General features: G+C 33.1%; 1 protein-coding gene across 3 annotated transcripts; it reads right to left on the bottom strand.

Annotated features, from left to right (window-relative positions):
• Positions 1-4740: 4740 nt before the first annotated feature.
• On the bottom strand, positions 4741-11361 carry LOC118040712 (protein PAT1 homolog). 3 transcript variants are annotated; one of them, XM_035047718.2, is made up of 5 exons: positions 10960-11361; positions 10268-10413; positions 9526-9582; positions 8326-8377; positions 4741-7520 (listed from the first exon to the last, which is right to left on the bottom strand). In XM_035047718.2, exons 1-5 carry the CDS (start codon positions 11015-11017, stop codon positions 5434-5436), a joined length of 2400 nt encoding a protein of 799 aa, XP_034903609.1. In that variant the 5' UTR covers positions 11018-11361; the 3' UTR covers positions 4741-5433. The 3 variants fall into 3 exon arrangements, with proteins under 3 accessions (XP_034903609.1, XP_034903608.1, XP_034903607.1); XM_035047717.2 differs by having other exon boundaries at positions 8326-8386; positions 10268-10410; positions 10960-11360; XM_035047716.2 differs by having other exon boundaries at positions 8326-8386; positions 10960-11359.
• Between the last annotated feature and the right edge of the window lie 4563 nt (positions 11362-15924).

Raw genomic sequence — 15924 nt, 5'->3', positions numbered from 1 at the left:
CTGTATCAGAGTGCTTTAACCAACTGAGTGCTGAAGATAATATGTTATTATATGAAGCAGCCATTGAATGTTGTCTTGATTTAGCAATAGACCATGAAGGATCCCTAGCCTTAATCAGGGTCATCAACACCATCCAAGGTCTGCAAAGATATCGGCTCCTTGATATCCTGTCCACATATGCAGCCTTCCTCTCGCAGGACCCGAAAGGGAACTACGTGGTTCAGAAGGTCATATCACTCAATAACCCTTTATTCACCCAAAAAATATGCTATCATCTCAGAGGGTATTATGGAACCATCTCACTTCAGAAAGGAGGCAGTCATATCGCCGAGAAATGCTTGGATACAGAATGGAAGAGTTGGGTAATTGAGGATTTTCTGAGCAACACCACCACACTATTGCAAGTTGCTAAAGACGAATTTGGTAACTATGTGATCCAAAAAGCATTGAAAGTCACCAAGAAATCAGGCAATCCACTCTACCAGCAACTTTTGTTGCGCCTGCAACCACATCTTAGCATTCTGCTGTCAGGATACGGAAGGAATGTCTTCAATTTCATCACCGGAAGAAAGTCAGTTAAGAAAGTGTAGGTTGGTGTTGATTCTGTCTTGTTCTCATTGTGTCTTAACTTTGCTACTTCGTATGTAAGAGTTAGTGTCTTTTAGTGTTTGACGAAATAATTTTTGCCTTCAGAGAATTTAGGCTGTAAACCCCCCCCCCTTCTGTCCAGTTTTGTAAGCAATTTTGTTAGTCCTTGTCATACGTACGTTGGATTCGTAATACAATGTTGTTTAGCACTTTAAATGAAAATATTAACACAAGTAGTTGTTGTCTTTTTGTTGTTAATGGCTAGAGTAAGCCTTGCAATATATGAATATGATAAGAGATACAATAGGTTTCAATGTAATTGCATCAAGTGGGAAAGTCAGCCATTGCTATCTGCTCGTTCTTATCTGCGCGCACTCCCTAGCTGTTGGATGATGATCTTCAACTATGAAATTGGAAGTTAATGATCATTAAGGATGATTTAGGAGACTATACCTTGCATAAGATCAAGCTATATAGTTCCAAAAGTCCAATACTTACAAGAGAAAAACGAAGCATCACTGCTTACAGGAAGTAACAAATCGATCTGATGAGAAACATTTTTCTTTTTTGATAATCTTGATAAGAAGAACATGTCCTAGAAATTTTGCATGAAACAAACATGATAGATCATGTTCCTTCAGGTTTTAGCCTTGCATAGATATCATTTCTCCTTCAGGATTATACAGAGTTTTTCGTTGCACAATAATAGAATTTCCTTTCTGAGAACTTCACAACTTTGACAAGCCATAGATGTTGCAGAAGAAGAAATAGATTCTTTGTAACAAGAATTTCTGTTCAAGATTATGCTTTTATAGAATTAGTATGATCAATCTCTATAACAGCAGAAACAATTTGAGTCTCTAAAACACCAATATCTACTTGCCCATATCACCATGAAAAGGAGGCAATGATATAATCTTAATCGCTTGCTGTCAAAATCAAAAGCAAGTATTTTTTTGTATAGAGGTCAGATCGTCAATTGAACTCATGCAAAGCTGCCGAACCAGTCTCACGTAGACAAATCAAGCCGTCGTCGGAACTAATTAATTTGAAAACATACAAAAACAAGGAAGTCCCAAGTAGAAGTGGTTGCAAGTTCATAATCCAAGTGGAAGAATAATCATAATTGAAACAATAAAAGAAACACATGAAGCATAGCATTAATGCGTATAAATGTTCGTCAAGGATTTGATTTCTGTTATAGCTTTTACTAGCTAGTTTAACAGAAACCCAACCCTGAAAATTAACACCTTCTCCTTTCCAGATTAGGAAACGTTGTCCCACAAGAAATAAAAAAGTTAATTTAACACACATACACACAAAGACCTACTCTTCTTTACAAACAAGGAATCCTAAACCAACAAGGACTAATGCTCTCTCCTCTACAATTCCCTCTATGAAACCACGAGAATTGTTGTTTACTCAGATTTGTGTTTCTTTGTATTGCAATTCTTGTATTCCTGCTCTCTTTTCTGCATATTTTTTTCAATGGAGAAATCTTCAGGTTCTTCCGTAACGGTCCTGAAAGCTCAAACTCAATGTCTGCTGCTGCTTCAGGCTCTCCTGTCGAAAATCTTATGCTTTGCGTTGAAAAAAGGGATACGTGGCACAAAAAACTATGTTTTGGCTGACATTGGTGGTTCTTTGCCGAGCATTCAAGATACCAGGATGAATGGGCTCCAACAATATCGGCCGAGTTCACGAGTTCAACTTTAGTTCCATTCCCACTGTTTCCTCAAACTATCTAGGATCAAACAGTTTGGGAAATGGAGGGGATTTTCAAGGTTCAATACTGCAACCCGGCGCATGAAGTTTTGTTCTGAATCTCAGTTCTCTGAGTGGTTCTGTCCTTTACGAGGGAACAAGTAGAGTAGGTTCAAACTTAGGAGGCACTGATTTCAGTATGGTGCGGAATCAAGAAGAGCTCAACAATTTAAGGATTTTTCTTGGTTCCTCAACCTAAATAAACAACTTCATGGTTGATTGAGGTCGAGGAACCCAGACATTACGTCTGAGATATATAAGAAAGTGCTGGCTTCGTCATCAAGATGACTCCCCATTGTTTTCGAACTCATGCATGATCAACTTACATTGTGAGATGTGAGATGACCAAGGACTCATACGATTTTGTTGCATTAACAGTCCACACACATGGTTTAAACTCGATAAAGAAGGTCATTCGAGTACTCAGGAGATCAACTTTGGTTTCTTTAGTGACAAACATTCTGTGAGCTGCATTTTATCTTATCATAACCAATCAGATAGGCTCATATGTTGTGTCAGAGTACTTTAACCAGCTGGGTGCTGAAGATAACAGGTTATTAAATGAAGCAGCCATTGCATGTAGTCTTGATTTAGCAATAGACCATGAAGGATCCATAGCCTTAATCAGGTTCGTTAACACCATCCAAGGTCTGCAAAGATATCGACTCCTGGATATCTGTCGATAATTGCAGTGTTCCTTTCACAGGCTCCGGAAGGGAACTATGTGGTTCAGAAGGTCATATCACTAAACAAAAGAAATATGTCATCTGCTTTGAGGCTATTACGCAACCATCTCATTGCAGAAAGGAGGCAGTCATATCGCCCAAAAATGCTTGGATACAGAATAGAAGAGTTGGTAATTGAGGATTTTCTTAGTAAAACCAACAAACCACTGCATGCTTCTAAAGACGAATTTGGTAGCTATGTGATCCAAAAAGCATTGAAAGTCACCAAGCAATCAGGAAGTCTGCAGCCGCATTTTAGCTTTCTGCAGGCAGGATGTGGAAGGAATGTCTTCAATTTGATCACTTTGCGAAATCATCGCCATATCAAGACTTACTGTAAGTGTGCTCTCCTCAGCTTCAAGAACATCATTACCAAGATTTCCTGTTCCAAAATCTTGATGACATCTAAAAACCCTAAATCTAAGTGCACATAAGTCCAAATCATAACCCTTTTCCTTTTCAGGCGGGGGAGCAATAATGCGTTCACCTGTAAGGCTTATACCAATCTGTTGAACCAGTCTCGTATAGACGTATCAAGTCGTTACATGAGTTAACTAACAGAGACAAAGGCAAAAACATAGAACGTGGTGCAAACCCTATTTTCATACTTTTAGCTATCCTTCACTTTTATTTTAAGATTATAATGTTTTCTACTTTATCAAGGTTTAACCCTAGTTTGAGTGGTCATTCTTCTTTCTAAGCTTACTACTATTTTTATTGTGTTTCCACTGCATCAAAAACTCAACAATCCAATACATTTTTCTTTTCCAAAACCATAGAAATGAAAAATGGCAGCAAATAGAAAGATCAAAAGATTCATCATGTTTATCTTTTAAAGCAAGTAATTTTTTATAAATTATTTTTTAAAATTTTCATGTGTTTGTTTATTATTAGAAAAGTTAGCTCAATGAAAAATATTTTTTAGTTAAAAAAAAAATTATTTTGATTTACAGAAAAAGTATTTTCTTTTTGTTTTTTATGGATAACATTTTCTAAAAATTGTAAAAAAATTCAAAAATATCTTGTTATATGTTGATTATATCAAATTTGATCATCATTATTTTTATTGTTATATATTTTGTTTTGATTTTTTTTAAAAAAAAAAATTCCAATAGAATTTGATTTTTATATTAACTTTCATCTTTATTCTTTTGATTATTATTTGTTTTTTTTCTTATCTTATTATCGATTGAAATTTTTTATCTATCAAATTTGTTCCTCATTTTTTAAATATATTTATTTTATTTAAAATAAATTATAAAATTATTTTTTTTTAATTTTATTATTTATTAGATTTAATCCTCATTCTTTTAATACACTTGAAAAAAAATAAATCATTAATAAGTTATTTTTAACTTATTTTTCATGATATAGCCAAAAACTAAAAAGTATTTTCCAACTTATTTTTCATAACACTTTCAAATATCAAAAAATAATTTACTTTTCAAAAATTTATTTTCTATAAAAATTACTTTAAAAAGAATACCATTTTCTAAGTTTAAAAAAAAACAATCCCTTTTAAAACCATCAAATACAGGAGGAAAGTTTGAATGCAAGCATTTGTCAGTTCTGATTGTCCATAAACATACACCAGCAAGCACTCTAAAAAAAACCACGACGATATCTCTCCACAGATTAAACATGGCTCGATGGAAGAATCATATAACAACAGGAGAAACGCATGCAGTATATCATTAATGCAATATAAATGATTGTTATGAGAAAAACTGGCAGGCAATGTAACAGGCTCAACTTGGTAATTACTCGAAGAATTCAAACTCCATAGCTGCCGTGTTCGACGACACAGCCACCAGCACCTGCCTGGCTTTATTGCCGTCTACTACACTAGGATGTCACAGTGCCCGTACTAGAACATGAAAATCATATCCACCCCACCTCCTTGATAACAAATAGTAGAGGAAAGTGGGAAACCTTTTTGCAGACCCTGTACAAACTACCCCACTACATCTCAATATCAGGAATTTCACAACAGAGCATCAAAATAGGCCCTCGAGACAAAAGGAACTGTGAGGATGGGGAAAGTGACAAAAACCAACAGAATTCTATCACAACAGAGGAGAGGCCTTATACAGGTTTTGTCGAGGCAGTAGGACGGAATTGATTTGAAATGACAAAAAAAAATGAAACTAAAAAACTAAGCCGACTCTTATGACAGGTTGCTCCCGAAGCCTGCTGCTTCATTTAGTTCGTGTATTCTGAATTAGTCACAATGTGGACATCAAATTAAAAGCAAATCCCCAGTGATATTGCTGCTCCAACAGAATTCCTGCCATATTCACATTACCAGAACTATGTTTCTCAGTGAACTGGTATTAGACTTTCATGCAGCTTCATATTAACTCAGCACTGCTTGAGAATTGATGTGGCCACCATTACCACCATCCTGACCAACCAAGGAACGTTGAGAAAGATCATACAATAGCTTTTTCTGGTAGTCATTAGTATGGGGAACACTTGCACGTAAGAGCTCCATAGGTAGTTCCCTCTTAATAGCTTCGGCTGGATCTGAATCTGATAGAGTATGCATGATGCTATCATATTTATTCACGCAATGCTTGATAAGGAGGCCAAAAAACTCATCGAATGAGGCCTTCCAAAGTGCCTGGTCTGTCACATTATAGTTGGTAGCATCATGAGGATCATTTGATAGTTCAGTTGCTCTCTCCAAAACAGACATCAAAATGAGGGAAGCCCCATTTCCAGCTGAGCTTCCAAGGGGGCGAAGTGGGGGCTGCTCTGAGGAGCAAACCACTGCAGCGAGACAAGCACTAAGTGAACCAAGATCCATGCGACGTACACATAAAGATACAACTCTTGAAAGGTTATTTGTGGTTTCTGCAGCTCTGAGATCAGATGGGAGACCTCCAAACAAAAACCTTAAATGACGAAAAATGGCCATACAAACAATCCGCATGAGATCGCTGCCTGTAAAAAGAAGCTGAAGGTACCTTGCAAGAAGCTTCCGTCCCTTGGGAAGAGATACTAATCGCAAGAACACAAAATCATCCTTGGGAGCAAGTCCAACTGTATTCCCATTCTTGCCAAGCGGGTCGACCAATTGCATAGATGCTGCCAGCCCTTCCAACAAGACCTGCCTCCTGTGTCTCATCAACTGAGCTCCACCATCATGGAATTGATTGAATTCTAAAAAACGATCAATATCATCTACATCAAGAAGAAGGCAGAGACCATCTTCAATTGTGACTCTTGCTGCAAGCATTGGCTCCTGTTCTAGGGGCTTCTCAACAGAATTCTGCTCAGCATTGCCACCAACAGATGAATTTGGAGGTTCAACTTCTAGAAGTGGGCGAGGCCTACGAATTGAAGAGAAAGGAATTCTCCCAAGAGCATCTACCTGGAGAAAAGCATGTGGCTCACTATTAGCACGTGCTCGGGGAGGAAGATCCCTCAAGTGAGTTGGACAGAAATGATGTTTGAGCTTTGCCCCAGCTGTTTTTTTTGAAAGGCATGCCTGGTGGTAATAATCATCCACGTATGGGTCATTACTGTGTGTTGCAGCCAGCTGCATTCTGAGAATAGTTTCAATTTCATCAGTGGTCATATGCTTGGATCTGAACTGTGGCCAGCCAATATCAATCTTCTGACCATTGGCATCAAAGCCTTGCTGAGGATATCGCATAATTGCTCTAACTTTCTGAGCAGCTTTTGGTCGTTGATCCCTATCAGCAAGAGCAAGCATTGTGTCGAAGTTGTTCATCATAGGCAGGGATGGAGGGATATGGGGATTAAATACTTGAGACTGCATCCCTGATAGATGGCCCAATGATGGCTGAATTGAGGGGTGCAGCCTATGCTGTTGTGACTGCAGTTGTGGCATCAACTGTGGAGGCATTAGCCCATTTTGATGAGATAATTGTTGTTGCAACATATTGTTCATGCGATTGGGATGATCTCCGGGATATAAGCCTGTATGGTTGACCCATTGGCTTGGTGGCCGGCTATTAGCAGAAAGACCAGAACTAAATTGAGGCAAATTCCCACCATAATGGGGTGATCCATGATGTAAGCCGCTTAGCAGAGGCTGAGAATTAGAGAAGGGAGGGAGATTTGGTGAAGATAACGCCATCTGGTGGCCACCAGAAAGATATGGAATATTTAGATGACTGTGGTTTGGTGAAGCCTGTGGAGATTGTCCACCTTGGATAGGATATGAAGTGTAGGAAGATTTTGGCACAAGAATAGGTTCACTAGAGTAGTGCTGGTGGTGTGGTTGTTGGTGCTGCTGCTGCTCAGGGTATGAAGAGGTTCTGTGCAGAGGCTTTGATTCTGCAAGGTGAGCAGTAGAGTAATATGGCTGTGAAGACCATCTTTTGCCATCCTGAACGCCATCTGGATCAAGTAGCTGCTGATCAAACCAGTTAGGAAATTCCTCTCCCTGTGCCCATTCAGCAGCAGATGAACCTGGAAGGTTTTATACACAGGTTTCATTTATATTTTTTACACAAATCCAAACTTGGAAAATTCTTTTTTAAAACAATTTAAGGATTAACATTTTACTAAATTTTTGAACACTGATTAAATAAATGGGATACAAGGAAATCATCATAAAGAATTTCGATATATCATGATGCAGAACAAATGTCAAGCATATAGATTCAGTTCAGCCAAGTCCAGAATTTTAACTAGCCAGATCACTTCCCTTTATTCTCATGATGGTAAATCTACAACCTTGTTGGTATAACTTTGCACTGCAATTACATAGCTTATCCCATTCCATTGAAATGCAATTGATAAGGCTGAAGGAACATATAAAAAATCTTCTTGAAACATTCATGTAAACTAAAGCAATATCGGTTACATTTCTATAAAATAACAAGTGACATGGGTACATGTTTGCTTTTCATTTTGCAAAAAGTATACATCTTGAACAAGAAATTACCAATAACTTTCTACTCCAATGTTTACATTTGATGTTATTATTTTGACCATAACAAAAGAGCTCCATACTGCACACATCATATAACATATGCTAGGACAATAGTGCAGTAGAACAGCCTCATCCACATGCAATCTTAAACACAAAAAAGTAAATCGCTGGACTTCAGCAAAAACCATAGCATGACAAAGTGACAAAACACAGGAATGAAAAAGAATGTTTTAACAGAATACTAAAAATAGCTGGGAAAAAAACTATAATTTATGGATTGATTAAGTTACAATCTTATATTTCACATTAATAAATAAAATTATGCAATCAAATACTTACTTTCTCTAGAGCCCCTATCACCAATTATCCCAGTGCTTGGTCCACTCACAACCTTGTTCAACTGAAATAAATGAGTAATCAAGCATACAAAATTAAGCAAACCCGTCATAATCTAATATTTTGAAATATTCTCACATTGATACAAAGATATGAAACAGCAAATATACCTACTACTGCCAATAAGACCCAAAGTAAACAAAATATTGGTTAATTTACCTTTCCCCTCACTTTTCAAATTGATAAGAATTAAATTTACAATATGCCCCAATAACACTCCATTCCTTTACCAAACAGAGTAGAGGCCCAACACTGAAAATCAACATCACTATTGTTTTCCTTATTTAAATTCAAACCATCCTCTAGAAAACAAAAGGTTCTCCACACTTGTCGAAGTATCAAAGCATACACTGACTTTCAAATTTCACATAAACCTGCACGTTTCAACTTTGTTTCAGAAAAGACATCAATGAAAACACTTGTTCATAAGTAGAAGGGTTTTTTCCTTCTTTGCTCTCCATTTTTCCTCTCTAGATATGGGGGCAGGGCTATTGGCAGGTAACAGCATTCAAGAAGCTATGTATAGACCAATGTTGTCTGGTGCTAATATAAATACTAATCCCTCATGTGAAGAACTTTCACCCAAAGGTTGGTCCTTAAACATGTGACTAATTGGCCAATTGCTGTGCAGGAGAATTGAGTAAAAAGGAATCGCATGCATAAAGCAAGTTGAAACTTGCCAAAATAAAAGGTGATCTAAAAACATATTAACTACATAGTTGCAAACTCAAATCCAATGAAAATTCTGCCTAAATATCCAACTATTTGTTTTCTTCAACTGTCAGAAGCACTTAACACATGAATAAGATGGTTGTCTTCTTGCCTATTAGATACTTTTAAATAGTATTTAGTTACTATCTCAACACAGAAGAGACAAAATGGAGACAATTAGGATAAAGGGGATTTAAAGGGCATTCACTCCAAAAATATGTCAGAGACAGATTTGCTTTCATGTCTCTATCTTTGTCCCTTTTGTATCTATCCCTAATGTCAAAGGACTCTAACTAAACACAAACTTACACTTAGAAACATGAAAAAGAATGATAAATTAAAGACATCCAAGTAATGCAAGTTTATCAACGAGATTTTATTTTTGACAACCTTCATAGCATACACAATAGCATAAATGAGTAGTAGACTGACCATTGAAAATGTACTTGCAAGATCATCAACATCAGATAGGGATCTTAAAACCTCACCCTGCAAATAAGAAAGGAAGAATTAGAGGCACCATCAAAGTAGCTACCACTTTTGAAACAGAGATCAACTGCTAGCTTTTATAAATTGACTAGGGATTCACACATTATTCTAGAGTTTAGGACCCAATCTTGAACCCCACCTCCTCAGAATGAAAAGGCCACCAAGAAAATAGGAAAGATTGTAACTGTGGCCCCTCAATAATTATCCAATTGGAATTACATCCCACAACTACAAAAACTTCTAATATAACATCCGATCAGTAGTTGGGAGTTCTTTAGTCCACAATTTCAACAAATATAGCTGGCATGAAGTGCAACAAAAACAACTGACAGGCCTCACTTTTTGAATGATGACATAACAAAAAGTCAATGGAAGCGTTGGGTGTTAATTCATTAGTTTAGGGACCTATTTCAAAATTCCACACAACATGATTTTATAATCCTAATTTCAACCCCTTGTCTAAACTTCATTGGTAATTTGACGCTGCCAGAGTACAGAGTGACACTCATACACCACAGATGATCCTCATTCTTATATTAAGAACCCACAACAAAATGGAACACTTCCCTAATTCTTCTGATAAAATATGTAAACATTCCTAGGAACCAAAATGGTTCCATTTCAATGTAAATCAAATAATCAAATAAAAAGTAGAGAAAATATCAAAACGAAGAGAGAGTGGAACCTCTTGTTTATCAAAGAAAAACTCCTCCTCTTCTAAATCAACTGCAGGCAACTCCTCCTCATCATCCTCCAATCCGCCTAACTCAACTTCCTCAACAAGATCTTTACCAAAGAATGCATATTGAGATGCATCAAATACAGTGCCTTCTGCCCACAAAAAGAATCCAAGTAAGAAAACCAGGTCAATTCCAATAAAATGGTGCACGCTCCATGTTTAGAGAAGCTAAACTCACATTACAAAACCAAAAATGCATCAAACAAATGGATGGCAAGTGTTTGAGCAAGAACGCATTAATAATTTACATTAAGCTCAGCCTTGAAGCTAATCTTAACTAATAAATCACAAAAAAAGCATTCCCTTATCAGCCATTAACAACAAAAGCAACAACAAAATTTGCAAAATCCAAGGACAAACTTAACTATTTAAAGCTAATATACAACTGTTCAGTTTAACTTCAAATAAACCCATCAAGTTCCACTAAGCTCAAAACAAAGCAGATCCTATAAACACAAATCATGCTAAAATTCAAAGTTAGCCCATAATTTTTTAACGTTGACCCACAAAACCAAACAACTTAAACAAACCATTTACACAGCATCCCATGATGTTTTCCTTCATTTTATCGAGAAACGAACACAAACAGCAACAAAACAGATCTCCAACTATTCGAAAAATTAATCAAGAAAACAAACCTGTAGAGTTATCTCCAATCTTGGGAGTTTGCTCGACGCCACCCCCGTCCATCATCATCTACACTTTCTTTCTTTTGGGTTTATTTCTATTTAAATCTTTAAACCCCACAAAAATAAAAAAAAAAAAACTGCAAAACTCTTAATCCAAAAAAAAAAATCTAAATCTAACAAAACAAAGGCACTGAAAGCTAAAAACCCTTAAAGGGTTTTTCTTGAGAGAAGGATCCGTTTCTGTACAGTGAGAATTGGGTGCAGCTTAGACGACAACAATAATTCATGCTGATTAATTAAGCTATAAAGTTTCTTTCGTTTTTTTTTCCTTTTTCTTTTTGGGTTATAAAGGAAGGAAGAGAGGAGCCCTAGAGAGAAAGAGATAACGAATCGATTAGAAATATTTAAAAAATATATTTTTTATTATTAATAATACTATTTAAACCCCACAATAATAGTTATTATTATAATTTCATTGATGGATGATAGAGAGTAGAAATATAAATAGACCATACAGAGAGAGGACGGTGAGTATTTGTCAAAAAAGAATAATCCATTTCTTTCTCTCTTTGTTTTTTTTTAAAAATATAATATTGTTGTCTTTTTTTCACAACAATTTAGTGTCTTTGGGTTTTTTTTCTTTCTAAAATTGGATGGTTTTGGGTGATAAAATATTTTTTGGAATGATCTTTGAGTTATTGAATGATTTGCAAATAGCTTAATGATTTATTTAGAAAAAAAAAAATTAGAGTTAAAATATATTTTTTTATTGATTTTGTGGTTTTGGTTTTGTTTGGTGTATTTTTAGGTGTGGTGGTTTTGCTTTTTGGTGTAAAGAGAAAGGTAAAGGGGCATCTACTCATATTTTATGTGTTTTTCATTTATGAAATAGAAGTTTTGTTGTTATATTTTCTATACTTGAAAGTGTAGTTGTGATTGCTTTTTAAAGTATTTTTATATTAAAATATATTAAAATAATATATTTTTATTTTAAAAAAATTATTTTTAAAATTAGTGCATCAAAACGATTCAAAATATACAAAAAAAATTAATTTTAAAAAACACTGTTTGTAACATGTTTCCAAATAATTAGTATAGATGATGGTGGAGCTCAAAATATGATGTGATTAAATACAAATTTATTTATTTATTTAGATGTGAGTGTCATGAGCTTTGTGATGGAGATAGGTTTATGTTGTTGATTGTTTTGGATTAGTGATTTCTTTAATTAAAAAATTAGGACGGTTTGTGCTCCAGGGAAAGGTAGGCAGAGATTTTTCTTGATCTGATTTTAAGAGGGTTTCTTCCATTAGAGATTTAATTTTCAAGAATAGATATGTTGATATGAAGGTTCAATAGGATGTTCGGCATGTGACAATTATAGTAATATTTAATTTTTAAATTATTAGTCGTGAATTCTAATGTTTCTTGTAGATTTAGGATTATGGAATTTAATGAAACGTTTCCTTGAAAATTAAGTATTTATTTGTGTTTAGAAGTGATGTAGTAGTTGTTTTTAAAGTTTTTTTTATTTAAAAATACATAAAATAATATTTTTTATTTTAAAAAAAAAATATTATTGATGTTATCACATTAAAAAAATTAAAAACCACAAAAATATAATAATTTTAATTAAAAAAATAAAAATCACAAAACATGATTTCAACCACAAAAACAAAAATCCTTTTACTAACCAATTATTAATTATTGTATAATTTTGTCCACCAATATTAATTACAGACCTTGACAATAACACCCTGTTAGTCTACAAGGACAACACACGTTAGCCATTATTCAAGTAAACTTATTCAATTTTATTTAAATATTACATGTGAGATTGCCCTACATTACAAGGCTAAATTATTATTTTTTGTAAGAAAATAATATTTAGATATTGCAAACACCTATTAAAAAGAAAAAAAAAAATAACTTGGGTTATAAACATAATTAGGTCAAATAAACTAATTTTAATTAGACAGTAAAAAAAAAAATAACAGTAAATAGACAAAAAAAAATTATATATATATATATATATATATATATATATATATATTATGTAGCTCAATTCTTAATCAATTAAATAAATATAGAATGATAAGTTGGATAAAGAAAAAGACAAAAAAAAATATGAGTAAACCACATTAACATGACAACCCTACAACTAGATTAATAAAAGGTGAGTTAACCCGAATTAATCTGCTAAACTTATGACTTAAGTCATGAGATAATGATAACTCTCTAGAAAAGAAAAGAAAAAAACCCACAAAGCCCATTAAAAAAAAACAATGTCGGATGATTAAATTGAATTTGAAAAGAAGTAAACAAATATATATATCAACTTGTATTAATTTTTCAAACCCGTAACCTAGATCATTAAACCAGAAGCATCATAACCTGAAAAATCACAAAACTCAATCCCTAACCAATCAAATTTTAAAAGGTAAAATTAAAAAAAAAATCAATTATATAAGGATCCATAACAAAAAAAAAATAACAATTTAAAGAATGAGGATCGAAATTAAAATAAAAAACAAATTAGATGACAACTATAAAAAAATTTGAAGGATAAAACTGAAAAGAAAAATTAATTTAACAAAAGAAAAAAACAATAAAAAAAATAAAAACCAAATTGGAAAACATAATATTATAAATTAGAATTGAATGATGCAATTTAAAATAAATAAAAAGTTACAAAGAGATCAAGAACAAAAAGTAGAAATCAAAATAATAAGAATTAAAATTAAAATATAAATTAAAAAATTTGAATGGGCAACATGAATTTTGAATGGATGAGAGAGAAAAGAAAGTACAAATAAAAGCCCTGTTTACGATAAATCATCATGTCATCGTCGTCATGCATTGGCCCACCAAGAAGAAGATGCAATGACAATTCCAATGACATTGTAAAAGGTAATTTTTGACCTTTAGAAGGTGCTACCAAAATATTATAGACACCTCCCACACACTAATGCTTGTATTACAAGCACCATCAACTTTTTCATTTAAATAATATTTTAAATTTATTATAAAGTCAAATTTTCCATACTTGGCATTATAATAACAAACAAAAAAAATATATAATGAAAAGATGAAAAGGTTCACCAATTCAAGTTTTGAAAATTTTGTTTTTAAAAGTAATTGAGTTATTTTACCGTGTTTAAAAAAATGAGGACTAAAAAAGTCTTTAAATGCTAGTTTTAAAGATTTTGATTTTAAAAATAATTAAATCAATATAGCATGTTTAAAAAAAAAAAAAAAAAACAATTTATTCTTAATTATTAGGGTAATAACCAATGAATCTTTCAAAAAGATGAAGATACCCTCAACACTAAAACCTTTGTTTTTTTTTTTTTCCCCTGAAAGAGAAAATAATAATAATTATATTGTCATAATAAATAGTAAAATATATCGATGGCCACAATGTTTTAACCTTCTATTTTTTTTTTATTATTATTACAAATTGATGGAGTGATATCATTATCAGTTATAATGGCTTACTAGTGGCACCGCAACACGGGACTGATTTGTATTTTTATTTGATGTCTTGATTATGACATTTTCTCTTTATTGATTTATGGGATATTTGAAAGTATAGCAACAATTATTTTTTTAAAGTATTTTTATATTAAAATATATTAATATAATATTTTTTTTATTTTTTAAAAATTATTTTTAAAATCACACACATCAAAAAATGTAAAAAAAAATATAGTTACAATCATATTTTTAAAAGATTATTTTTTACCTGGAAGTCTGTGTCACATTTAATTTCTTTTTTAAAATAACGATATTATTTTTCAAAATAACTCAAAAAATACTTTATTTTATTATTTTAATTTACTTTGACATTAAGGCCGTGCTTGATTGCAGGATAGTGAATTTCTGGAATTCACTTTCCTGCTTTTTCTATGTTTGGCGACAACAAGGAAAAATAGTCAAAGAAAAATGAATTCCAGTAATGAAAAAATTATAACGTTGCCAAAAAAATTGTTTTTTTTTCTGTTAAAGAAATGAAAACACTTTCCTTTTTTTTCCTTTCATAAAGACAATGGTGGTCAGAGGTGGGCCCAATCCCAAGTCAAAAATTTGAGAGACTTATTATTAGCTGGGTCCCATTTCATTCTAGCAAAGGAACCTGATAGGTGGACTCTACTATAGGACTACAACACGTGGCATTGAGGATTACAGTGCATGGTCTACTGCGATAACAGGCATCATAACTGGAAATAAAAACTTATTTTAAGCTTTTAAAATTGAAAAAAATATATTAATAGTTTTACATAAAAAATATTTCACAAATTTATTTCTCTATAATATAATATGATATATATAGTTATATTTTATAAAATAAGCTATGTATGAATATAGGATATAATAAAAAAAAATTCATCATTTTACATTTTAGATTTTTTTTTTTTATTGCAAGTGATTAAATATTTTATATATATTAGATAAATTTGAAAAAAAATTAATTAATTAATAAATTATTTTCTAATTTATTTTTTATAATACAACCAAACACTGAAAAGTATTTTCCAGTTTATTTTCCATAAAACTATCAAACATCAAAAAATATTTTTTTAAAATTTATTTTCCAAAAAAAATTTATTTTTCTCCAAACAAACTGAGCCTAAGACATTCAAATTATTCCATTGATCATTAACACCACCTACCATATCAGAGGTTACCACGTGTTCCTTTACCTCCCTAATAAACTCCTTCAAGGACCACTGCTTCACCGCCACCTACACCTTCAAATTCATTACCAGCACCGAAACTTCTCTCCCCGTCCCTGTTGACCTCACCAAAACCTTAGCTTGCCTTCACAAGAGTGCATTTGATCCGTTCATCCTCCATCTTCAACCACAATCCCTTTCCACCGCTGACAAGCAAGTATGCCATCAATCTCATTCATAAATGTAATGAATTCACAGGGTGAAAACATAATTCTACAATGATATTGATATCAAAATC

The sequence above is a fragment of the Populus alba genome, chromosome 11 (genome assembly GCF_005239225.2).
Source record: "Populus alba chromosome 11, ASM523922v2, whole genome shotgun sequence".
NCBI classification, from domain to species: domain Eukaryota; kingdom Viridiplantae; phylum Streptophyta; class Magnoliopsida; order Malpighiales; family Salicaceae; genus Populus; species Populus alba.
This window is presented reverse-complemented; position numbering and strand designations above follow the sequence as displayed.

Excerpts from the sequence above, each read along its gene's own strand:
- LOC118040712 (XM_035047716.2), bottom strand. The coding sequence starts at position 11,017 with ATGATGATGGACGGGGGTGGCGTCGAGCAAACTCCCAAGATTGGAGAT. Across the intron at positions 8,387-9,525 it reads TTGCAAGTACATTTTCAATG|TTGAACAAGGTTGTGAGTGG; the intron begins GTCAGTCTACTA and ends CATTTATTTCAG. Across the intron at positions 7,521-8,325 it reads TGATAGGGGCTCTAGAGAAA|GTTCATCTGCTGCTGAATGG; the intron begins GTAAGTATTTGA and ends AAAACCTTCCAG.